General features: G+C 38.2%; 2 protein-coding genes and 1 pseudogene across 3 annotated transcripts in view; all 3 read left to right on the top strand.

Moving 5' to 3' along the window:
* G2e3 (G2/M-phase specific E3 ubiquitin protein ligase) overlaps positions 1-12,972 on the top strand; it is a 31,074-nt gene extending 18,102 nt beyond the window's left edge. The window contains exons 11-15 of one of the 2 annotated variants that reach the window (XM_032907708.1): positions 1,487-1,794; positions 4,240-4,421; positions 5,275-5,447; positions 8,194-8,384; positions 8,587-12,972. In XM_032907708.1, coding sequence (XP_032763599.1) covers positions 1,487-1,794; positions 4,240-4,421; positions 5,275-5,447; positions 8,194-8,384; positions 8,587-8,879 — 1,147 coding nt within the window. In that variant the 3' untranslated portion in view covers positions 8,880-12,972. The remainder of the gene's footprint in view (positions 1-1,486; positions 1,795-4,239; positions 4,422-5,274; positions 5,448-8,193; positions 8,385-8,586) is intronic. The other variant, XM_032907709.1, reaches the window with a different exon arrangement.
* Positions 12,973-13,502: 530 nt separating this feature from the next.
* The window catches only part of Scfd1 (sec1 family domain containing 1), a 75,450-nt gene continuing 64,066 nt past the window's right edge, over positions 13,503-24,886 (top strand). Inside the window, exons 1-4 of the mRNA XM_032907710.1 lie at positions 13,503-13,609; positions 19,122-19,192; positions 21,371-21,459; positions 24,259-24,349. Of these exons, the coding sequence (XP_032763601.1) occupies positions 13,564-13,609; positions 19,122-19,192; positions 21,371-21,459; positions 24,259-24,349 (297 nt within the window). The 5' untranslated portion in view covers positions 13,503-13,563. The remainder of the gene's footprint in view (positions 13,610-19,121; positions 19,193-21,370; positions 21,460-24,258; positions 24,350-24,886) is intronic.
* On the top strand, positions 21,752-22,691 carry LOC116905031 (annotated as a pseudogene).

Below are 24,886 nucleotides of genomic sequence, written 5' to 3' on the forward strand. Positions count from 1 at the left end.
GCCATACTTTGCACTGGACACCAGCCTGAGACATGAGGATCTGTGTCATGAAGGAAGGAAGGGGGAGGAGCCAAGGGAGGGAGCAGGGAGGAAAAGAGCAAAATATCAGGCTACATTACTGATACTCTATACTGAGTCATAATATAAAATAATTTTAAAGATATAAACAAACATCATAGAAAAAACTTTACAACATTACTTGATTCCAGTCTAAAGCAAGAAGTTCAGTTATCAAGCACAACATGTCCCTCTAGAAAAGTGTCCTGTTTGACACAAAGGTTGGTGGTTTTGTGCTCTAACCATTGCTTGCTTTATGTGCAGTCGCTGTGAGCTCTACCTTTAGAAACTCAGGGATTATCTGTATGACTGTGCTTATGTCTACTTCCAAAGTTCCCAACTAAGTCATTCTTGTAATCACACATAAACATTTTAACAAAACGAGCTAAATTTTATGTCTTACCAGGTATGTTTTTGAGGTTATGATTTTTAACTTTGCATAACTAAAAAAATGTCGTGAGTCTTACTTTTCTCTGAAGAAAATTTTAACTGTGCATGAAGTTTTTTGTTGTAAAAAAGGCTTTAAAAGACAAAAGAGAATTTTTTGAAAATATTTGATAATTATGTTTGCAGAAAAGTAGAATTACTAGTTCACCTGAAAAACTTTTATAATAAATTGTTAAAGTACTTTTATATTAAAATGAACCATTGTCTTACATTCATAGTTTGAAAATAGTTTTAATATTTAGGTTTCCAAAGATGTTGCGCTAGAGAATCTTGTCTGCCTGTTTCTGTTTTAATGTCCAGTCATATGCCGAAAGAGTAGCGTTGACACTCTTAGAAGCAAGAAGGCAGCTGTTAGAATAAGATGTGTCTGTGCCTGCAGTGTGTGGGGTGGACAGTGTAACAGATGATCCATGTACACTGAGTCCCTTGCTTCTGCCCGCAGCAGGACAAAGCTAACTCATGTGACTCATGGATGCTAGTACACAGAGGTTCTGATTGTGCCGATGACCTTGAGTTCAAGGATTTGTAACTAGTTCATAGATGGTGCTCTTGCTTTAGGACCGCACTTTAAGGATTGTTGATCTAGACGGTCTACACTAAAGGGTATGTAAGGGAATGTGAGTTCTGATGATAATATTAAATTAGCTGTATTATCCATTAAAGCTTCATTATTGATGATTGTTTTAGTTATTGGCAAGGAAGCAAGATTCAAACTTAAATATACCCCTAAATCTGAGTCCACATTAGACATTCAAATAATCTTCAACATTGCTGCAAATGGTAAGTTGGTAGATAGTTAAAACAGGGAAATTTAACAGTAGATAATCAGATAAGTGTTTTTGTTTTTATTTCCAGTATTATAAAAAACCTTTTTAAAATTAAAAACCGAACAAAACAAATAAACCTACAACTTTTAATGTTCTATAACTGCTGTTTCACATAAATGCCGTTAATGTTCTTTATTCAAATCTGTATTTTATAGGCAAGGCAGCAAATTTAGGAGAGACATTTCAACAATATTGATAGAGTTAGGATTCCAAATTAAAAAGAAAGCTAAGACATTATACATCAACAAGGCCAATGTGTGGAGGAGTGCAGTAGAGCAGTTCCAGAGCCAGAAGTTTAACCCTTCATACTCCATTGAAGTAGTGTATGTTAATGACAAGGATGAGGTTGGAAGCAAGCATCCTGGATCAAAGCAGGAATTTCTGAGTCACTTAATGCACCATCTTGAGAATTCATCAGTGTTTGAAGGGTCCTTGGCAAAGAACTTGTCTCTAAATTCTCAAGGTAATTATTTTTATTATTATACACACTGAGGGTAGCATGTGTAGCCAAAACCATGATACTTGCTTTGAATATTCTTTAGGTGTGTCTGGAATAAATAATTTACATTTGTCGATGAATGAGAATTTGATACTTTTAAAGTAAAGACTGAAGTGTATCTGGGTTTGGAGATGATTTCGTGGTGAGGAATGCTTGCTGTGGTTGAAATGACCCAAGTTCAATTTGCAGTACCCACATTAAGCAGCTTACAACTCCAGCTTCAGGCCTCTTAACAGATGTGCCCTCCCTGGGCATCTGAACTGTTACACACACACACACAGCTTAGTGCAGACTCCTAATTAGCATGTACTTCTTATATCTGTACAAGAGCAGTGTGCCTAATGATTTAATTCAATATGTTTATTTAGACTTTGTATTTTCTTGAATTTCATTGGACTCGCACCACCAAGTGAAATGAACAATTATTTGGGCTGTTCTTGTTCATTCTTTTTAGATTTTTGAGGCAGGGTTTCTCTATATTGCCTCAGCTCACCTGGAACTTGCTCTGTAGACCAGGCTGGTCCTGAACTTAAGAGATCAGCCCACCTCTGCCTCATCAGTGGGATTGAAGGCACGCAGCACATCTAGCCTTTGTATGTTTTAACTAAGTACTTCGTAGTTTTTTTACAACATGGAATTTACGTTAAATTTGTTTTATGATTTGTGTCCAACCTTTTTTTTTTTTTTTGTTTCTTTTTTTTTTTTTTTTTTTTTTTTTTTTTTTTTTTTTTTTTTTTTGGGTTTGGGGCCCAAACCCGGGGCCTTTTTTTTTTTGGGAAGGCCTTCTCCCCCGTGGCTAATTCCCCACCCCCTTTTTTTTTTTTTTTTTTTTTTTAATGCACTAAGTCTCAGGAATGAAAGGCAAGTGTGGGCTACTGCTCTGGAGTTCACACTTTGCATGGACTTCGTGGACAGGGTTTTCTTTCAACTGTTTCATGTGAGCCTTTCTGTCTTTAAGTAAAGATCTATTTTGGAAAACAATGGGTAACTTGGTGTTTCTTCTTAGTTTTTTCTTACAAGAAAACTGAAAAAGAGTAAGATTTATTATATTTAATTTCTTCCTTTATCATTGACTGATGCATAATATTTTATTTTTATATTTTATATTTTATATTTTATATTTAATATTTTATTTCTATCCCCTAAGACCTTCAGAAATAATTAGTTGTTACTCATGGCAGCTTTGCCATAGTGACTGGAAAGCACAGAAATGTAAGCTGTAAAACCTGGATGTACGTCTGTATATATCTGTCTAGAACCTCTCACTTCCCTGCATATAGTTTTTTTTCAGCTGCAAATAAGATTATTAATGAAGATAATAGTATTCTAAATGTTACTTAATTGTTTTGAAGAACTAGTGTATATTTACATAGCTTTCTTACCCATCACAGTTATTGCTACAACATTTTTAATAACTTTTAAGTATTTAAAGCTATGAGTATAATATGGTAGCATATTCAGTAAGATAATATATAACAACAACCTTAAAATGTTCATATACTTTGATTCATCAATACCATATGTGTGAGCGGATCTGCTCGATTCGTATGTGCTTGAGCCAGAATATATAAGCTGATAGTGATGGCAACACGTCTCACCGTTATCACAGGACTGGGGCGCCAGTGGGAAGGATGCTTGTACTGTAGTACATTCTCGTCTGATGCATCCAGTAGCTGTGGACTACACCTGTTATGAACAAATTTAGAAAAGTTTACAATATAGTAGTTGGAAAAAGTTGGAATACAACTATGTATATATTTACTCAATAACAGACAAAAGCAAGCCAGGGGATGTACACTGATTAAGACACAATTAGTTATAGTCACATTTTAAAAGATTATTTCATGTGAATGAGTTTTGTTTGCATGTTCATGCACTACTTGTGTGCCTGGTGCCTGCCGAGGTCAGAAAAGGACAGCAGATCCTCCTAGAATTGAGTCACAGATGATTGTGAGCCACTGTGTGGTAGCTAGGAACAGAACACATGTGCTCTGCAAGTGTCGTAACTCCAGCCCTGGTCATAGTTTTACATTTTGTTCTACACTAGGCTATTTCTATCTGCGTGGGATATTTTTTAAAAGATTTATTCATTTATTATATGTAAGTACACTGTAGTTGTCTTCAGATACACCAGAAGAGAGCATCGGATCTCTTTACAGATGGTTGTGAGCCACCATGTGGTTGCTGGGAATTGAACTCAGGACCTCTGGAAGAGCAGTCAGTGCTCTTAACCGCTGAGCCATCTCTCCAGCCCCGCGTGGGATATTTTTAAATAGATTTCTAGGGAAGGTCTATACACAGGATGGTGGCTTCTTATTTACAAATGACTTTTAAATTACTTTCTAGCTGTAAATATCATTTTGAATTATGTTTGTCTTATATGTAGTTTATTTGTATTTGCATTTGCAGCTGTGAAAGAGAATCTTTACTATGAAGCTGGCAAAATGCTTGCCATTTCTTTAGTTCATGGTGGTCCTTCGCCAGGTTTCTTTTCTGAAACCTTGTTTAAGTGCCTTGCTTATGGACCAGAAAACGCTTTACCAACTCTGGATGATGTTTCAGACCTTGATGTGGCACAGATTATAATCAAGGTAAGAAACATACTTGTTTATTAAAATGTAAATTACATTCTACTTGTGTTTTAATCTGTTAATACTTACCCAAAGAGTTCAGAAGCATATAGTTGGGCATGGTTGAAAATGCCTATATAAATGTCACCAATTTAAGGCTTCAGGGCTAACCTGGGCTACATAGTGAGACCTGTTTTAAAAACAACATCCAAAAAGGAACATAAAAGTCAGGTAAAGATGAACACTCTGCTAGATTTTAGAGTGGGGACTAACACATCATAGTCTGCAGGGTTTGCTGGGCATGGTATGTGGTATGTGTTCATGCCATGGTGCATATGTAGATGCATATGCAGATGCCTGTGGGAATTGGTTTTCTCTTTTTTATCCTGTGGTTTTTGGACATCTCATATTTTTTGGCATAATTTTATTCTACCCTGTTTTACTAACGAATTGAATATAGGACTCGAGATATGTTTCTGGAGTTACGAGTGCATACAGTGAGCTGGAGCGGTGCTGCATGCCTCTAATCCCAGTGCTCAGACGGCAGAAACAGGTGGATCCTACAGTCGAGGGTCAGCCTGGTCTGCATAGAGAATTCCAGGCCAGCCAAGGGGCTGTGTAGTTAGGACTGTCTCAAAAAAGAGACGGTCCTGCTTTTGGCAGAAGATCCAAATTATATCTCAGCATGCGTGCATGCATGGCAGGTAGCTCCCAAACTCTCTCTCTCTCTCTCTCTCTCTCACACACACACACACACACACACAGGCGCACGCGCAGAAATTTATTTTAATTTTATAAAATTGAATATGAAATATCAAACTGTAGCAATCGCTAAGAATAAATGGCTAACATGACCATATTTTACCTGTTACAGATAGATACTGCAGCTGATTTAAACATTTTAAAATCAGTAATAAACGAATACTATAACTACCTAGAATTTAGTGGATGTTTAAGACTTATGACAACATTAAGTGATAAATACATGTTGGTAAAAGACATCCTTTTCTACCAGGTAATTAAGAGAGTCAAAGCACCTTTTGAGAGGTAAGTTGTTTATTTCTATGTTGAAGATTCTATTAAATTACATATATTTATTTGGTAATAAATATTAATGTCTATTTTCAGAGAATGTTAAAGCTATTTAAAATAATACTTTAAATGTTAACCTCTCCTGCATGAGCCCTGTTCTTATTTTGTCCAGAATTACATGAAAGGGTTCCTCAGGGACAATAATCAGCACTTCAATTAGTAATGTTTTTCTCTAAAAAACTCACTTTTGTAACCATTTGAACCACCATCTCTACTCATTTATGCAATCAGTATTGAACATGAGCACTTGTCCTCTGCTGGGTAAATAGGAGCTAACCATACATTTGGCTTTAACTACTTCTTTTCTTAAGACACAGGCTGTCTTCCAAGTCTTTACATAGATAAGGATGACATTGAGCTGTGTTACGCCTTCTCTCCTTCCCAAGTGCTACAGTGACATATATATACATGTTGTCATATCCGGTCAGTAATCCCAAGTCAATCCTAATACTCTAGGATAATGTAGAGTTACGGGGTAAGGCAGTGGTTCTCAACCTTCCTGATGCTTTGAGCCTTTAACATAGCTCCTCATGTTGTGCTGACCCCAACCTTAAACGTAATTCATTGCTACTTCTTAACAGTAATTCTGCTACTGTTGTAAATCGTAATGTCAATATCTGATATCTGACCCTGTAGTAGTCTCCGCCCAGTGGTTGACAACCACAGGGCTAGAGAGATGGCTCAGCAGTCGAGAGCACTGGCTGTTCTTGCCAAGGACCCAGGTTTGGTTCCCAGTACTGCATGGCTTCTAAAAGCCATCTAGTGTCCTCTCTGTCTTCTGGGCACTGTATTCAGGTGGTGCACAGACATGCATTCAGAAAAAGCTAGCCATACACATAAAATAAACCTTTTTTAAATGGATACTGGAGAATTAAGAGTACAAAAATAGGGCTGGAGAGATGGCTCAGCCGTTAAAGGCTAGGCTCACAACCAAAAAATATAAGAGTACAAAATAATTACTTGCTTGATTCAACATTTCATGAACAGCAGTCTTAGAACCAGTGACATGCTCTCAAAATGAAGTTCTTTTCTTTTCTACAGAGATTCACAGTCCTAATATTGCTTTGTCTCTGGGTAGCTGTGCTATAAACTGAGATTTCCATTTCCTTTCAAGTTTAAGTTTTATTTTTTATTGACTATTGTAAACATGTACATAGATATCCTATGTGGTTATAAAATTCTTAATGTTCCTGTTTAAATGTAGAAAGTGAAGCCTGTCCAGCCTCATTCCCTCTGTCTTCTGTCCCCTGTTAAATAACCATTTTGTCCCTCTGGTGGTTGTTCCCAGTTAGATGTGTGCAGATATACACATCTGTGCGCGTGAGTACAGCCCAGAAGAGGCTGTTAGGGTCCTCTGTCTGTCTCTACCTACACCTTTGAGACAGGGTCTCTCCATAAACTTCTCTACTAGGCCGACTCATGTCTCTCTCCTCCCGGACAGGAGTTATAGGCATGTGCAGGTTGCTTTGTAACTAGCAGGGCTTTGTAAGCTGCTCTCCCCCATCCACACTGGAATTTTGAAACCAGTTTTTGTAAGCTTGTAAATACAGCATCTATGTTAAATCCTGAGACAGGTTTTACAATGCTTTCTCCCATTTTCCAGCTCTTATATTCTCTTTGTCCCTTTTGGCCCTTCGCATGGGAGGTGGGTTATGGGGATGAGGGGGGATTAATAAAGGTGTCCCATTTAGGGCCGATCACTTATTCTCAGTAATTTCTCTAAGTGTGAGTGTTTTTTGTTCACTGCAGAAGGAAGCTCTGACCAGGGTTGAAAGCAACCCAGATGTATGTTATAAACATACATTTAGAAGACAGTTTGACAAAGTGACTGGTTAGCAGAGTAAGAGTAGTTCCTTTCTAGGAGCTATGATGTAGAGTTTTGGTCTGGATTATGGTACCTTTTCTTCCTTCTGCAAAGCACCCCCCAAATCCAGAGTAGGCTTGCCACCATGGTGGACCATGCATGCAAAGTCCAGTTTTGGCTGAGACTGGTGATAGCTTTTCTCCCTCAGCACCTACACAATACCTTTGGCACTATGGAAGCTGATCTCCTGTTGGGCTGGAGATCCCTGTTTCTTGCAATCAAGGTTCATGGTGCATGAGTTCAAGGTGCATGGTGCCTAAGTTAAGGGTTTTAACTTAGAGTTGGGGGAGGGGTTGCCAAGCACTGCAATTGTCTGTTTTACAGCCCTGAGTCACCCTAACTACAGGGACTTACCCTTGGGTTTCATTTAGCAACCATGTAAGTTTGTCCAATCGTGCAACGTAGTACTTACTACTTCAATAAAAAACCAGTTTTAAAGTTAGAAAGGCAAATGGTTATTTTCATAATTAATATTCCATTTGTTTGCGGATTTGAAAGTATATCCTAGTATTTTATCTCATATCTGAAGGCATGTAGTAGATTTTGTTGGGCTGTTTTGTCTTAATCAGCTATTTATAAAATGCCAGGCAAGGGCTGGAGAGCTGGCCAGAGGTAGAGAGCACTGACTGCTCTTCCAGAGGTCCTCAGTTAAATTCCCAGCAACCAACCATATGGTGGCTCACAGCCATCTATAATGGGATTGGTGCTCTCTTTTTGGGATACAAGCAATATTCAGGCCCAACACTATGTACATAATAAATAATCTTTTGAAAAATGCCAGGTAAAGTTGGTATAAAATACATGTATGTATGTTGCCTTATTATTTTTCTCTTCAAGTTTTAAACAGGGTCTGAAAACGCTCGGTGTTTTAGAGAAAATTCAAGCTTACCCAGAAGCATTTTATAACATCCTCTGTCATAAACCTGAGAGTCTCTCTGCAAAAAACCTCAGTGATCTTTTCACAATCCACAAGTTACCAGATGTAAAAACTTCGAGGTTTTGGAACAGTTACTTACAGGCTGTAGAGGGTAGGTGAAGTTTTTGTTCAGTATGTTTTTTATGGTTTTTGCTCTTGCCCTAAGAAGACTTAAATCTGTTACTTTGTTAGTTTGTCCTAGATGAATGTCAGAATGTATAACTTCAGTAACCCCGGTGTAGTTAGACAGTCTTTGCTGACAATGCATGCTTCATGGATGTAATTATCTTTTCTCTTTAATTACTAACTTTCAGATGGAAAGTCTGCAACAACACTGGAAGACATTCTTCATTTTGCAACCGGTTGTAGTTCCGTTCCACCTACTGGATTTAAACCCGCTCCTTCCATTGAATGTCTGCATGGCGATTTTCCTGTTGCGAACAAGTGTAATAACTGTTTAGCTCTACCTGTCACCAACACATATGAGGAGTTCCAAGAAAATATGGATTTTGCCATAAGAGACTCTATAAGACTAGAAAAGGAAGAAAGGTCTCACTTATTACCTCGGACATTAAATGTTTCTTCTAATGAAGAAATGCTGTTTTAAAGGCTGCTATTGATACCTGTTCTTATTCATCACTTTTGGACACTGGCCAACCTCTTGGTGCAACAAAAAATATATGACGTTTTCAAAAAAGGATGGTTTGGCCTCTGAACCACTGAAGCTTTGGTCCAGACCTTCTAGTCATGCTTGGTGATAGCTGTCCATGACTGCTGCCGTCGTAACGTCACTCCTTCCTATTGGCTCTTTCCTACTGCTGTGCTTTCTTGATAACTTCACGGTTTTAGAATGGTCGTACAGACCGTTGAGCTGTACAGGAGCTCAGCTCTATTAGCATGACATGGAAGAATTGCCTTTGTAGGATGACACTTTCCTAGTTCTGTGCAGTCATCAAATTTGTGTTGTTTTGTTTGTTCTGCTTCACTGTTGGTGGTTTTTTGTTTTGTTTTGTTTTGTTTTGTTTTCCTTCTACATAGTCCTGGTTGTCCTGGAACCTGGCTATGTAGAACAAGCTGTCAAATTTCTTTTTTTAAAGCATTAAATAGAAAAGTTGGCTAAGTCGTCTCATAAATCAGAGATATCGTAAATGTATTTTAATTAAGTGACCAATACAACTATCCAATAATGACTAATTGGAAATACTGTATGAAAAGCAAAGCTTTACAAATAATTCTAGGATCTATGTGTCCTCCTTAAGCTTAAAATCATGGCTCAGGAGTTTTCAGGTGTCCTTGAAAATACCTTAGAATACCTTGTATGGTCAGTGTGTCTCATATATGAAACCATCTTGGCGTCTGAAGAATCTCTGAACTTTAATATGGTTTTGCTACATAACAACTATTTATTATTAAGATTGTTGAATGATTGGTAAGATCTCACCATAGCATTCTATAGTTACCTTCTTTTGCTTTCAAAAGATACCTTGTATAATCAATGAATGAATTATAATTTAAAACTACAAATTTAAAAAATACTCTAATTTTGCCACATAGAGATAATAATGTATTTTGTATATTCTTTATAAACTATTTATTTTTCAATTTTTTATTATCTTATGACAGGGTCTTCTATAGAGCCCGACTGTTATAAATTGCCATCTTCCTGCCTTAGTCACAGTCATTGCTGGGGCTGTGACGTATATCAATGTGCCTAGCAATGGTTTTTTTTTTTGAGTATATGAATGCTATCTAGTGTAACAAGAAACCATGTAATAAAATCAAGTTACGTACAGTCTCTTTTCAAGGCATGAATGCACACTCCTGCGAGAGACTAAGGCAGGAGGATCTGGTATGATAGCCCAAGTTTAAAACCATCCTGGGCTGCGGGAGACCCTGCTTAATAAAGAAATAAGTACATGACCCACTCATGGCAATGTCTTCACACATTAACACAAAGTATGTGTTAGCTGTTGGTCATGTATTGTTACTCCCAAGAAACACAAGACTTAAAAGGGATTTCAACCCCTTAAACAACAGGACTGACTTGGTATTGGTAATACCCTTCTTAATACCAAAGGAAAACTCAGTTGTCATCACAGTGCCGTTTTCTTGCTTACCTCAGAACCTTCCAAGTTGTATGTAACAGAGCTAATAAAGTTTCTCTTTATCTTGAGCATTTAGCATGAAGGCATTTCTTTATCTTGTGTTACATTTTGCTAGATGTTTAAAAGTAATTAAATGATCCATCATGAATAACTTAAATCTCGAACTCAACAGACAGCATTTATTCCAAGTGTGTTGATAAGTTGGATCTTTTGTTTACCCTGTTAGTTCCTACTGAGTTTTAAAGGCTGTTAAATCCATACAACTCCAAAATGGTATTTTTTAGCTTGCACTTTGAGTTACCTCCGCTCCTGACCCCCGGGATAGTAACTAACACAAACACAATCCTTAGAGTGTTGGGTGGGATTATAGAGTCTTGGACTGGCGACAAGTGATTTTATTGTACTTAATCTATACGTAAACATGGCCTTGGGAGTGAGATGGTCTGAATATTAAAGACTTAAAATGGAACATCAGATTTCAGAATGTCTTCTGGTTCAAAGCTTTTGTTGCATGTTCTCTAGATTAGTCTATATATATACTTGAGGCTTAACAGAGAAACTGCAATGTTACTGTGTCATGCTTGTTGTTCCTATTTTGTTTTTTTAGTATAGTTCTTAAATTAGCATACTTAGTTTTAAAATTATGAAGGGACAGTTTTATGTTTGTCATTTATGTTTCCTCCTAATTACATTAGAAGCTTTTGGAACTTGCACAGTCAGTATTTATAAAGGGATTGTATAATGGTAAGTTTTTCCTGGGACTTTCCTTTAGCGTTCAGTCATAAGAAAATGGTAAGAACTAGACTCTGTTGATAAACATGGTTACTATTATGTATTTGTTATGCTTCCTATAATGCAGCGTAAAGCATTGAACACACACTTAATGAAGAATCACTTGAATTTGTATTATCTATAACTTGGGAAATTTTGTAATCCTTGAAAGAGACCCAGTTTTCAAGATCTATTTTGACCACCTTCAAATACACTCTAATACCAACTGTGTACCAGATTCTGTGCTCTGAAATAGTTTATAAGTCAGCCTGTTTAAAATGAATCAAAAACGCACAGTGGTAGAATGGTTTGTCTACCTAACTTGTGTAAGGCCTTGGGTTTAATTTTAAACTATGACCAAAACATTAAAAAAAGGCATGAACACTTAACATTTCTAAGTAAATGTTTTTATAAGCCATTAAATGTGAAGTTGTGAAGTTCTCATACAAACTAAATAAACCTGTTGGGAATCTATCTTAATTAGGATTGCTATTGCTGTGATGAACTGATTAAAAGCAACTTGGGAAGGAAAGGGGTTATTTTCATCACTTCCATATCACTGTTCCTCACTGAAGGAAGTCAAGGCAGGAATCTGCAGGTGGAGGGTCATACAGAGTGGTTGGTGCCTTCTGGCTTGCTTTCCACAGCTTGCTCATTTGCTTTCTTACAGATGCCGAGGCCACTAGTCCTGGGGTGGCACTGCATACAGTGTCCGGGCCCTTTCCATCAATCACTAATGGCTGTCCTACTTCCTTATTTCATGGAGACATTCTCTCAGTTGAAGTTCTCTTTCTGGATGTTTCTAGCTGTGTCAGAGATCTAGTAAGGGTGTGATGATCTTTTAATGCAGATATGTTTCTTTTCCTTCTTATTAGTATGTAATTATTTAAAACAGTGGCTATCATGACATCTAATATTGGCATACATGCATGTAATGGGCTTTGGTCATACTCCCATTATTACTTCATCCCCTCCCCTGTTCCCAGAAGTGTCTTAAAAGTTTTATTAATGTGGGTAAGATCCAAGATCCTTTATTCTCCTTGTCTGAGAGCACTTGGAACTCAAGAAATGAACTGTCCTGGACTATTTTTCTATGATAAAACTATCTCCTAATGTGGTTCAATTATTAAAGCCAAAAAATCTGGAGTTAGATAAACAGCTACAGTAAATTTAACTCTAAAATCATGGTTTTTATTCTCATAATAATGCAGTATAAATATCATTCTTGGTCTTAGCTTTAAATGATTTATGACTCTGAGGGATATATTTTTCTTTATATGTTTATTCCCTGCATTACACACTATTGGGCCGAAATACACAAACATGCACACTGTATAATGATGTTCGGATTGTCAGTATTTTATGATAATGTGCCTTATATAGTCTTGGAAGTTTGTAATGCAACTGAAATGGTAAAATGACAAATTTGTACTTAAAAGTGGAATGCTCAGGTAAATACGATTAAACTCAAAATGGAAGGTGGGAAAGACATTCTGCTTCCATGGACGCCAGAATCAAGAATACTTCCCCTACGACGCAAACTATTAACTTTAGATAGCCTGTTGTAACTTTATAAAAATAGTTATCTTTATATCTGTCAAATAGAGATCATGTTTTTATTGTAAAAAATGTGATCTTGATTTTAAAAAATAAATTATTTGTATAATTTTGAAAGACAAGGTTTTCAAGGTATGATTTCATCTCAGAATCTGACTGCCTCAGAATTAACCCCTAATGCAATGTCATCGGTGGATTCATTTTGATTGGTAATAAGTTGTCATTGTATATATTTTTGATATTAATAAAATCTATTTGTAAACGGTCTATATGGGATTTATTTCACAATTACAGTGCTTTAAATCTACCAAAGCTGTCAGTGATCATCCAAATTCTGCTCAAAATCATTTGTTGTTTTTAGTACACTACTGAGAAGAAATTGTGCCATTTGGCTTTTCTGTGATTTTATACGCTAGCAGGCCAAAGCCCTAACCAAGTCATTTTCATGAAGAAATTGCACTGAGAATATTACGTTTGTAGGTTTTGTTTTCAGAGAAAAGAGGAAAAGGACACTACTGACTGTCATGGAAATCAAGAAAACGCAATTTCTGGCATTTCATTTGGTCTTGTAATTTTTATGAGGATTTAAACTTCATGAAAAGTGTACTATCAAATTCTAAGCGCTTCTCTGTCCTCATGCCCTGAGAAGCAAAATAAAAGTAGCGACCTCAGGAGGCTTTTCCCGATTGGTGGGAATCGCTGCTGGGAATTCGGGAAACACCAATGTCTGGGACTAAAGGGGAGGGCCCGGACTGAGGAGGCGGGTCTGCTATCTCTGCACCCGCCCCCTGGATCTACTTCCGGCGCGGGAGGTAGAGCCACGTCATCTTCAGGCTCCGAGTGCCAGCCGGGCAGTGGATGGTGGGAAGCAAGATGGCGGCCAGCATTCGGGAAAGGCAAACAGGTACTCACTCAGTCTTTCCTTCTTTTCAGTTTGTGCCTGAGCGGCGACCTGTCATCACCTCTGAGTTGTTCATACAGCCCGGAGTTGAGCTTCAAGAGCTGCTCTACTTTGAGGTTGTGAGGGAGAGATGCTTTACAGCCTTTGCCTGTGTTACAAGAGGCTTAAGTAGGCTGGCTGTTTGCTACAGTGTTAGCTACTTATTTTTTAATTACCGAGTTTCAGAAGGCCATCACGGCAAGGACTGGCAGCTGGTGTTTTCTTTCCTATATTGTCACTTAACGAGATCTATAGGTTTGTGTTCGTATTTCAAGCTTCCAGGTTGGTTTGATTTTCACTTTCAGTTTTAGTGATTTTAAAACCTGTTTTTGACACTTGAGCCATGATTACAAAATCTAAGTATTCTTTTCAGAGCTCCTTACTTTATGCCACCTTCTTTGGATTCTATTGGGAGAAGCTGAAGAAAAATGTCAGGTGATAATGATTTCCTCCTGCAGCTTGCAGGAAGAGACTTCAAACTGTCAAAACTAATTTAACAAGAGTTGTATTTCAATTGTTTGACAGATAGTAATCTTAAAATGTAAAATAGTTGTATCTTATAAGTAGAGCATATTTGTATACCTATTTATAAGGTAAAATTTAAAGATACATATTTCTTCCCTTGATTTTAGGTTTGTTTTGTTTTTTTTTTTTATGTGAGGTACTCCTGATTTTCCTTATTTCCAGTAAACAACTCTAGTAACTTTGTGTATTTATACTGGCTCCCAAATAATTATTTATACATATATATGTATATCATGTATAAATGTGATATGTGTAATTCCAAAATGATTTACATATTCTATACTACTTGTCTAGAAACTTCCAAAGAGACTAGAAATAGGCCATAAGCCATAAAGAACTTTAATTCTCTTGAATGTATGCTTATTTGTATTAAAAACAATTAGTTACAAGCAATACAGCGTAGCAGTAGAATTTGAACTGTGCCTGATTCCTTCCTTCCCTTGTCTTAAAAAAATGATAGGGGGCTGGAGAGATGGCTCAGCAGTTAAGAGCACTGGCTGCTCTTCCAGAGGTCCTGAGTTCAAATCCCAGCAACCACATGGTGGCTCACAACCATCTGTAACATGATTTGATGCCCTTTTCTGGCATGAAGGTGTATGTACAGATAGAGTACTTATATACATAAAACAAACAAACAACAAATAAAGTCTTTTAAAAGAAAGTACCATCGCTTCAATAAACAAAGTGTATTAAAAATGATAGATCTGAATGCAGCATACTGAACAGAAAAGCATACTGAATTGTATATTTCTCACTAGGTAATTTAGTAAAACTGGTCACGGTAAAAGATAACTTAAATATGGTAAACAAATATTATTTGAGAATACTTGATAATTTCATTTGCAAGCAAATAGAGGCTCAGCTTCTCTTAGAAGCTTGGTTCCAGTATCTTAATAAAACTAACTGAATTAGATTTTACTACCCATCAGTAAAACTGTCCTAATTAAAGGGAATCTTTTAAAAGTTGAATTTACACAACAGTGCATTTTAATATGCAGACATTGTAAAGACTAAAACCTAATATTACATTTTGTCTTTTTGATTATATCAAGAATCCACGTTATTACTATATAGCTTGTTATTAAACTCATACAATAAATGGATCATGTGTTATTTTTAGAGCAAAATCCTTTGTAGGAGTAACATTTCGTTGATTTCTGTTGAGAATATTTAGGAACAACAATCATCAAATATTCTAGGTAGTAGATACTTTGCTGCAAAGTAGTTTGCAGTCTGTTTGGATGGATGAGATGATAGTCAATGCACTGAGAATTTATTGGTTTGGGTAGTTTCCATTATCTCCATTTTATAGATGAAGAAACTAAAGTACAAAGGTGTTAACTAGCATACCTGTTTCTTGGTCTGTCTCCCTGTAGTACCTCTGTGACCTCAATTTCCATCTTCCTTGTGAAAGCTTCATGCATTACTTTTTCTCTTCCCATCTTCCATTCAACAGTTAAGAGTAAGCCGCTCCCTCCTCTTCCTATTGCGAGTTCTTGCTTGTTTGTCTCCCTTGTCTCTCAGCCCAAATCAGTTACTTTGTCTCTTGTTGTAATTTCATCTGGCCTCTTAGCTTTCAGTATTATATATGCTTGTGTCTTGGTCTTCTGTTGCTGTTAAGAGAGATCAATCATGAACATGACAACTCTTATAAAGGAAAGCATTTAACTGAGGCTTGCTTACAGTTTCAAAGTTTAGTCCATTATCATCATGGTAGGGAGAACGTTGGCCTGCAGGCAGACATGATGTCAGAGAAGTAGCTGAACGTTGAACATCCAGATCCACAGATGACAGGGAGATAGAGTCTAGACTTGGAAGGCACTTTCCGAAACTTCAAAGCCCACCTCCAGTGATGGGCTTCCTCCAATAAGGCCACACATCCTGATCCTTTCAAATAGTGCCACTCCCTAGTGATCAAGTAGTCAGATCTCATTCTCATTCAAACCACTGCAGCTGGTGATTCCCACGTCTACAAGACTAGTGTAGACTTTTATTCTGAATTCAGACCATTTGATATTAACAAAAGCTTCTTAAGTTCCTCATGCAAAACTTCATGTGATTTTTCTTTTCTTACTTTAACTCAATTTAGATTTATCAGTAAATCATGCCAATTTTACTCTAAAACTGTCCGGTACCTGTTGCTATCCCCCGACACCATCTCCTTGAATTTCTGCAGTAACTTTCTGTCTGTGCTGTTCCTTTTACAACCTTGCTCCTTTTCATTCATTCACAGAATCACCCATACTGAGTGTGGCATGCATTTGTGTAAAACTTGTAATAGCTTCTTATTTTGACTATGGTAAAGGAAAGTGATCTCCAGGTTCACACAAGAACTAGTCTCTGCCTCACTTGATCACTTTGTTGCTTTGTGACCTTTCCTTAAAGTCCACACCCAAATGCGCCTCCCCTCACCCCCAATTTGTTTCTTCTCTGTAGAATCTTCTTTCTTTTTTTTTTTTTTTAAGATTTATTCATTTATTATATATAAGTACACTGTAGCTGTCTTCAGATACACCAGAAGAGGGCATCAGATTTCTTTACAGATGGTTGTGAGCCACCATGGGGTTGCTGGGAATTGAACTCATGACCTCTGGAAGCGCAGTCGGGTGCTCTTAACCACTGAGCCATCTCTCCAGCCCCCAGAATCTTCTTTCTTAGTAAGTAACTTACGTGGTTCACTCCCTAGCTTCCTCTAGGCCTTTACTCAAATGTGTGTTTCTCAAGAGACCTTCCTAATCACTTTTTAAAACTATATCCTACCTTGCTTTTCTACTTTCCTGCTCCCATCTTTTGTCACAGCATTTATCATGATCCCATACATCCTAGGTTTTACTTAATTTGTAAATGGCCTTTGTCCCTCGACAACAATAATGAAAATTGCATGAGAACAGGTAATTTTTATTTGATCTGTTTTCCTTCATGTGATGCCCTACAGTTAGGACAATATCTAACCCATGGTAAACACTCAGTAAACGTTTGCTAAATGAATGAATGAATGAATGAATGAGCAAACAGTACATATAAATGACAGTGTTTACTCAGTGAATGAATGAAGACATTTTTCTGGGTAAGAGTGAAGCTACCTTAACTAAGTGTAAAATTGTAGGATAATATATTTAGAGCCCATAGAGAAAACTATTTGTCATTTGCACCAGAAGCAGTGATTTAAGCACTAAGAGTGTTAAACTCTGATGAAGTAGAATCTATTCTTTTATCACTCTAAACACAGGCCATATGCTTCATTAACAAATTACTTGTATCAAAACAACTTTGAACTAGCTAGCCAAGGCTGGGGATTGGAGAAAGTTTCTTAGTTGAGCCAAAACAATGTGAAATTATCTTCTGAACTAACTAGTCTTTCATGGTGAGATGAATTAACATAGGTTATGTTCAAATATTAAAATATTTTAGTTTTTAAAATATTATCAAAGATTTATTACTGAATGTGAGGGACTTGAGCATCCAAGGCACTTCAGTATCTAAAAGAGTTCTAATGTGGATGACTGAGAGCATGCTGGAGTGCAGTCTTTTCAAGGAGAGTGCTAAGTAGCATTATCACCTACCTTCCTTGACCTGTGTTTAGTAACAGGGTTTTTATTTTTTTGATGGGTGAATAGGCTATAAGGGTATTAGTTTGTGTATTATACAGTGCTATATTTGTAGTTTGTAATATTGTAAATTTTTCTGTATTACCTAATGCCCAAATGCGTTTAAAAAACCAAAGTAGCCTGGTGTGGTGGCACATGTCTTTGATCTCAGCACTTAGGAGTCAGAGGAAGGCAGATCTCGAGTTTGAGGATACCCTGATGTCCCGAGTGAGTTACAAGACAACCAGAGCTCTGTAGTAAGACCTTGTCTCACATACATTAACGAATAAAGTGGATGTGAGGTAGTCACTCTTCAATCACCCAGTCTGTACATTTTCTTGAATGCTTGGCCATCTCGGTTTCAAGTGTTTTCGTGCAGGAAGTCATATATTTAATCTTCAACACCACATAAAAACCAGGGGCTGTGGTAGTGCATACCTCTCTGTAATCTCAGCAGTTAGGAAGTAGAGGCAAGAACATTATAAATTCAAGGCCATCCTCAACTACTTGAGGATGACTTAATACAACTTTATTGGAAAAAGGAAAAAGTCACACAGACACATGCACACAGAGAAAAGTAGCACCAGCCAGCGTAGCAGATTTCATTTTCCTTGGAAAATGTTTTTTTTCTACTGTGGTTTAAACAGGTGAGCAATAAATCCTAAAGCATGACTGCTGTGGTTTTTCAAAGTGGATAATACAGTTACCAGTTATTATGAAGTCTTATTTTTCCTAAGGATTATAAACTAAGTTGTATAACCTTTCAGTGGATTTATTGGCTATAAAATATGCTCTTGAGTAACTAAAATATAGACCTACTGTATGGGTCTCCTTAAGAAACAGTTAAGCCTACCATAGATAGTCTTGTTTTTATAAAAGTTTTCTTCATCAGGAAGCAGTTCACTACTAAGGCTGTTGTGAGAAATGATAAAGCAGTTTCTTTTGGCGTGCGTGCATGTAAAAGGCATTCTGGATTGTCAGGGGAAACAGACACATGCTTTTCAGGAGCATGGCGTTTTTGTTTGTCCCTTTTGTTTCCCACAATGTTAAGGATCAAACTCATGTGTTCTGGGCAAGTGCTATACCCCTGAGCTGTAACCCCAAACTCCAAAGTGCTTTGTCCTGTTTAGTTTTCACAGCTTTTGAGACAGGTGCCTTGTTTTGTTGGTTTTTTTTTTTTTTTTTTTTTTAGCTCCCAAACAGATGCCAGTTAGATGTTGGTGAAATTCTCTTAAAGATCCGACCCAAGTTTTTCCACATCCAGTCATTTCTTTAGTCAGTTCTGTTAGCATTTATGCATTTTGTTTATGGTGAGAAAAAAACAAAAGCCGACTCTAAGTAACTGATGTCAACTTTATTTTCAGTGGCTCTGAAGCGGATGTTGAATTTCAATGTGCCTCATGTTAAAAACAGTCCTGGAGAACCCGTATGGAAGGTAAGGGCTACTTTAGTGGGAGCTGCGAGCTTTTTCTTGGCCCTGAAATGATAGGAATTAGAATGACATTTCTTGAAAATATAAAACTAGTAGCATATTTTAATTAGAATTACTGAATATTTTGCTTTTTGTTCCCTACATGGTGTAACTGTTTATGTAGCATGTGTACTATACAAGAGGATCATACAGGATATGTGCTGAGCTCTGTCGTTTCCTAAAAGGTCTTGAGTATCCGAGAATTTGATACCTTGGCAGGTCCTGAACCCAAACCCAAGAATATTAGGAATACTGTATATGCTCCCCCTGGCTATAGACATATATATAGTTATAGAAATGTTTACTTAAGTACAGAAGAAATCACCAATTGTAACTAATTGCCAGCATCACTGCTGTGTTTCTGAGGCACTGGGTGACTAGAGAGTGGGGAGCATTGAACAAAGATTTTTCATGCCGTGGGCAATGTAGAGTAGAACTGCAGGAGGCTTTGCAGAGTGGACGAGGACATAGAAACTTCACGCTGCTCACAGTGGTTCACATTGCGAGGTGGTTATTACTGTAATTTTCCACTTCATAGTTTCTGACCCTGGTTGTCCACAGATAACTGAGACTCAGAAGTAGAAACTGCGGGTAAGGAGCCGCTATCTATTTAAGCTGCAGAGAGGAGTTTTTGAAAGATTAAGCACCTTTAGAGCCACAGCAGATTTTAGCTTCTCTAAAGAGATTCTGGTATTTAAGAATAACATTTAATAACAATAGCAGAATTCATCTCACCTCAATAGCAGTTTCCTCCTCCGTGAAGAATCATTAAAATAGGTGTGAAAACCAGCCTTTGACATCTCACTTGTTAGCTCAGCTCTATAGCTAGCAGTGGGGTGGCAGCCTGACATGGAGTTGTAGCTTAGATTTTGGATATTTGTTTCATTTGGGGATCTCGTCAGTTTTGTCACTGATGTTAAGACATTGTCTTGGACTGTAGCCCAGGTTGACTTCAAACTCACTGCAGTCCCGCCTCAGCCCCTGCGTGCTCCACCGCGTCTGGTTTAGGGACTTTTTACTTTTTAAGTCACTAGTTTACCTAAACTGCTTACATTTCTAAATTTTCTTTATAGTGTTGGAACTTGTTAAATTTCAGGTCGGTCTGTCTGTCTGTCTATCTTCTTTCTTTCTATATTTCTTTCTGTCTGTCTGTCTATCTATCTATCTATCTATCCATCTATCTATCTATCCCGGTGTTTTCTTTGCATATGTGTACACCATATGAGTGCCTGGTGCTTATAGCCATCAGACAAGGGTATTGGATCCTGTCTTAGGGCTTCTATTGCTTGGATGAAATTCTACGAACAAAAGTTAATTTGACTTACACTTCCATATTGCTTGCTCAGTGTTTAAGATCAGGACAGGAACTTACACAGGGCAGGGTCCTCGAGGCAGAGCTGATGCAGAAGCTGTGGAGAGGTGCTGCTTACTGGCTTGCTCCATTGCTTCACAGGGCTTGCCTGTCCTGCTTTCTTACAGCATGGGACTACAGCCCAAGGATGGCACCCTACCATGGGCTGGGCCCTCCCCCATTGATCATCAACTGAAAAAAATGCCTTACAGCTGGGTCTCATGGAGGCGTTTCCTCAGCCAAGGCTCCTTCCTCTCTGAGGACTCCAGCTTGTGTCAAGTTAGCCCTAAGAACCTGTAACTAAATTATCAGATGGTTGTAAGCTGCCACGTGAGTGCTGTGAATCAAACCTAGGTCCTCAGAAGAGCAACCAGTGCTCTTACTACACAACCATCTATCCAACCCCATATTTTAGTTTGAAAGTGGCTAAATTTTTATCTCATCTTTATGTGTTCTTAGAAAGGATATTTATGAACTAGGAAAAAACAAGTAGGAATTTGTTCAAAGTTCTTTATTAAAGATTAAAATAAAGACTTTATAGTCTGACTTTTAAACTTAGAATATTTTATAAGAAGTTTCTAAAAGTGTGCTTTATTTAAACCTAACTGATAATGTTTTAAACAATATATAAGTATAGGGGTGGACATTTGGTTAGTAGCGGAAATACTAAAGTGAACATGGATAAGAAATCAATATAATGATTACTAAATAAAATTAACTTTGTTATCTTATGTGGGTTCTCAGTTGGTTGTTCATTAATAATGATGTTTAAACAAACCACTTTTTTAAAGGTACTCATCTATGACAGATTTGGCCAAGATATCATCTCTCCTCTGCTGTCTGTGAAGGAGCTGAGAGACATGGGCATCACCCTGCATCTGTGAGTTTTAACAGACTTCTGACAGTGACATGTATTCTCAGATTTATTGAGAAAGATTTCTTTGGTCACTTTAAAAGTCAAATTTGTAAAGACTGTTTGCAAAGAAAATTAAAGTTATGTTATAATACCTGTGTAACTCTAAGTTAAAAAATAGTCTCACTTTGAGCTATACAATTTCAGAATTTAAATATTTTTCATTTTCCAGTAGACTTGGTTGATCTTTGAAGAAAAATAACTAGTGTTCTTTGGTACTCTTCAATCTCTAAAAGAATTTTGTCTAATTTTAAAACACTTAAACAATCTAAATTAGTTTATCGGTAACATGAGCATGTTGAATGACTCCATGAAATAATGGCGTTCATTCTTTGCCTGACTATCAAGCACGCACCCTCCTTATGGTACCAGTGAACCGACTGTATGGAGAAAACTAAAAATGGAAAACTGTGATTGGGCTCCGGGCTGCGTGCGGCGGGCGCAGAGGGAAGTCCCGAGACAAAGGAGTGAGGCCGCCTCTGTGCCTCGACTGTCCACGGTCACCCAGGGGCTTTGAATATGTCGGGGATTGCCCTCAGCCAACTTGGGCAGGAGAGGAAAGCCTGGAGGAAAGACCACCCTTTTGGCTTTGTGGCTGTCCCAACAAAGAACCCTGATGGCACGATGAAACTGATGAACTAGGAGTGCGCTATCCCTGGAAAGAAGGGGACTCCGTGGGAAGGAGGCTTGTTCAAGCTACGGATGCTTTTCAAAGATGACTATCCGTCTATACCACCAAAATGTAAATTTGAGCCACCACTGTTTCATGCAAACATATCCTTTTGGCACAGTGTGCCTGTCCATCCTGGAGAAGACAAGGACTGGAGGCCAGCTATCACGATCAAACAGATCTTATTAGGAATATAAGAACTTCTAAATGAACCAAATATTCAAGACCCAGCTCAAGCAGAGGCCTATACAATTAACTGCCAAAACAGAGTGGAATATGAGAAAAGGGTTCAAGCGCAAGCGAAGAAGTTTGCCCCCTCATAAGCAGCGGCCCCGGGCTCCATGACGAAGGGATTGGCTTGGCAAGAACTTGTTTACAACCTTTTGCAGATCTAAGTCGCTCCATACAGTTACTAGTAGCCTGGGAGGGTTGAGCGGGCGCCATTTTCCATTTCCGCCACTGGCATATTCAATTTTTTGTATTTTTGATTATTGAGTAAAACTTGCTTTTATTTTAATATTGATGTCAGTATTTCAACTGCTGTAAAGTGATAAACGTTTGTACTTGGTAAGCCCCTAGGAGCTAGTTTCTTTGTGTCGCGCTCGGATGCAGGCATGTTTCCCTCTGTTCAGAGCTCTGGCCTCCAGTCAGCTGTATGACAGGACCACACTGTCCCTCCTGCCCTACCCTCGTCCTTCTCAGAAACCTGGGCTGTTGTTTATGAGCCTCAGATCCAAAGTTGGCCAGCTTCTCCATTCTGCATCTCTTCCTTTGTGTTTATATGGGGCTTTGTCTGTGGTGTTGTTTAGAGTAAATGAACTGTTTATATATACATGAAAAAAAAACTGTGATTGCTACCTAGTTGGACAACTCATTGATGACAGAGCTGTGGCCATCCCGTTTGTCTAATGGCTCAAGTACAGTTGAGAGCTAACTATACTGGCTTACAGGTGACAGGACAGACTGCCAGTTTGCAAGTAGAGGAAACAGAACACCACTGTCACCTGATGGAAAGGCTATATAGCCATGGACAATCAATCCCTTGACAGCCTGGCCTCTGCCTCAGTAAACTTTATCAGAAAATTTAGCCTCTGCAACCTGGTGGAGAGCACGTTGAAGGAAGCAGCATCCGCTGGTTTCTAGAAGTGCAGTTATACCGTGTAGTCAGTTGGGCAGAGAGCACACGAAGAAGACAGCCTATGGCTGCCATCACATACTTCTCATTGCGGGTAGTGACATCTGGACAGATGGCAGGTTACAAAATGCATCGGGACAGACCAGCACCGTGAGCCCCTGCCATTCTTGTCAATGAGAGGTTTGACTGAAGAGTTCTATATCTAGGATGCTAGCCATATTCATATCATAAGCATCACAGCCAGTACATTGCCATATCAAAGAGTTTCTTATGTGAAATTGAGAGAGTTAAATGAAATTATTCCCCAGATCACCAAGAGAAGACTCGTGCATGTCATGTTTGAGATTATCCGGTGATCCCCGTGCATTGTTAGGAGGCAGCAGATTGATAGGGTTGTGGGTAGAGCTGAGCTGTCCAAATGTGTGCTTAGCAAGTACAGTTCCGCCTTTCCAGCCACAGCTTCATGCAGGAAGTAAAGAGCAACAGAGGGGGTTAGATATTAGGCATAAGAAACTAATGTTTACTTTTCATTTCTACATGGTGCCTAATCCATGTGTGCTTCAATTCTTACACTCCTTCCACGGGACCAGCCCTGCTTTCCGGGTTCTCGTCCACCACACTCTCCATGTATTTCTCTGAAAGTTGACGTTGACTTGAATACATAGTTGTTCTTCAAGGAGGGTGGTGATAAAATAGAATGTCTGGCCATAAGAAATACTAAAAACCTTAAAAATGGGGATAAAATGAAGTGATCCTACAGGTAGATATGACTAATGCCAGCGGTGTGGGTTTGTGTTTTTCCTTTTTCTAAGGAAAAGGCAGGTTGTCTAAGTGACTGATAGCACTGATAGCACTGATATCACTGAGGTACAGACTTGTAGTCTGAGAACAGTTCTTTTAAACTGTCTCTTTAAAAGTACCTGAGCAGGAGAAATGAGTTGTTGTTCTTTCTGTTTTCTAGCCTTTTGCACTCAGACCGAGATCCAATTCCAGATGTTCCTGCAGTGTACTTTGTGATGCCAACCGAAGAAAATATTGACAGACTGTGCCAGGTAATAAGTGGATTTTGTCTGGAACTTAAAATTACCTGATTGTTTGAATATCAAGGTGGACTTTTTTGTTAAAAAAAAACAGAGCACATAGATCTCATTATGGAGAATCATAAAGTCCTTTACCAGCTTCCACGTTGATCTTGATACTATCTTTTAGTTTTACTAGAGTAGATTTCTAATTTTTGGCTGGAAAAGCATTATATCAGTAAATACTAAATCTGGCACAGTGGAGCCTGCCTGTAATGCCCACACTCAAGGTTGATGCAGGAGGACTGCTGACTGAACGGCTCGGCTACATGTCAAGCAGCAGCTCTGACAGGTGAGAATGGAAAGCCTGACTGTTGAGCTCTAGAGGCAGAGTTCTTAGTAACAGAGGCCCGAGACTAGGAAGTGTACATTACACAGGACTGCTGTATACAAAGCAAGTGCCTAGTTTCCTTCTATCTCAGTTACTTCTCTGCTTGCTATGATAAAATACTCTGACAAAGCAACTTGAGGAAGGCTTTGTCTAGCCTCACAGTTTGAGATTGTAGTCTC

The sequence above is a fragment of the Rattus rattus genome, chromosome 7, assembly GCF_011064425.1.
Source record: "Rattus rattus isolate New Zealand chromosome 7, Rrattus_CSIRO_v1, whole genome shotgun sequence".
NCBI lineage: Eukaryota > Metazoa > Chordata > Mammalia > Rodentia > Muridae > Rattus > Rattus rattus.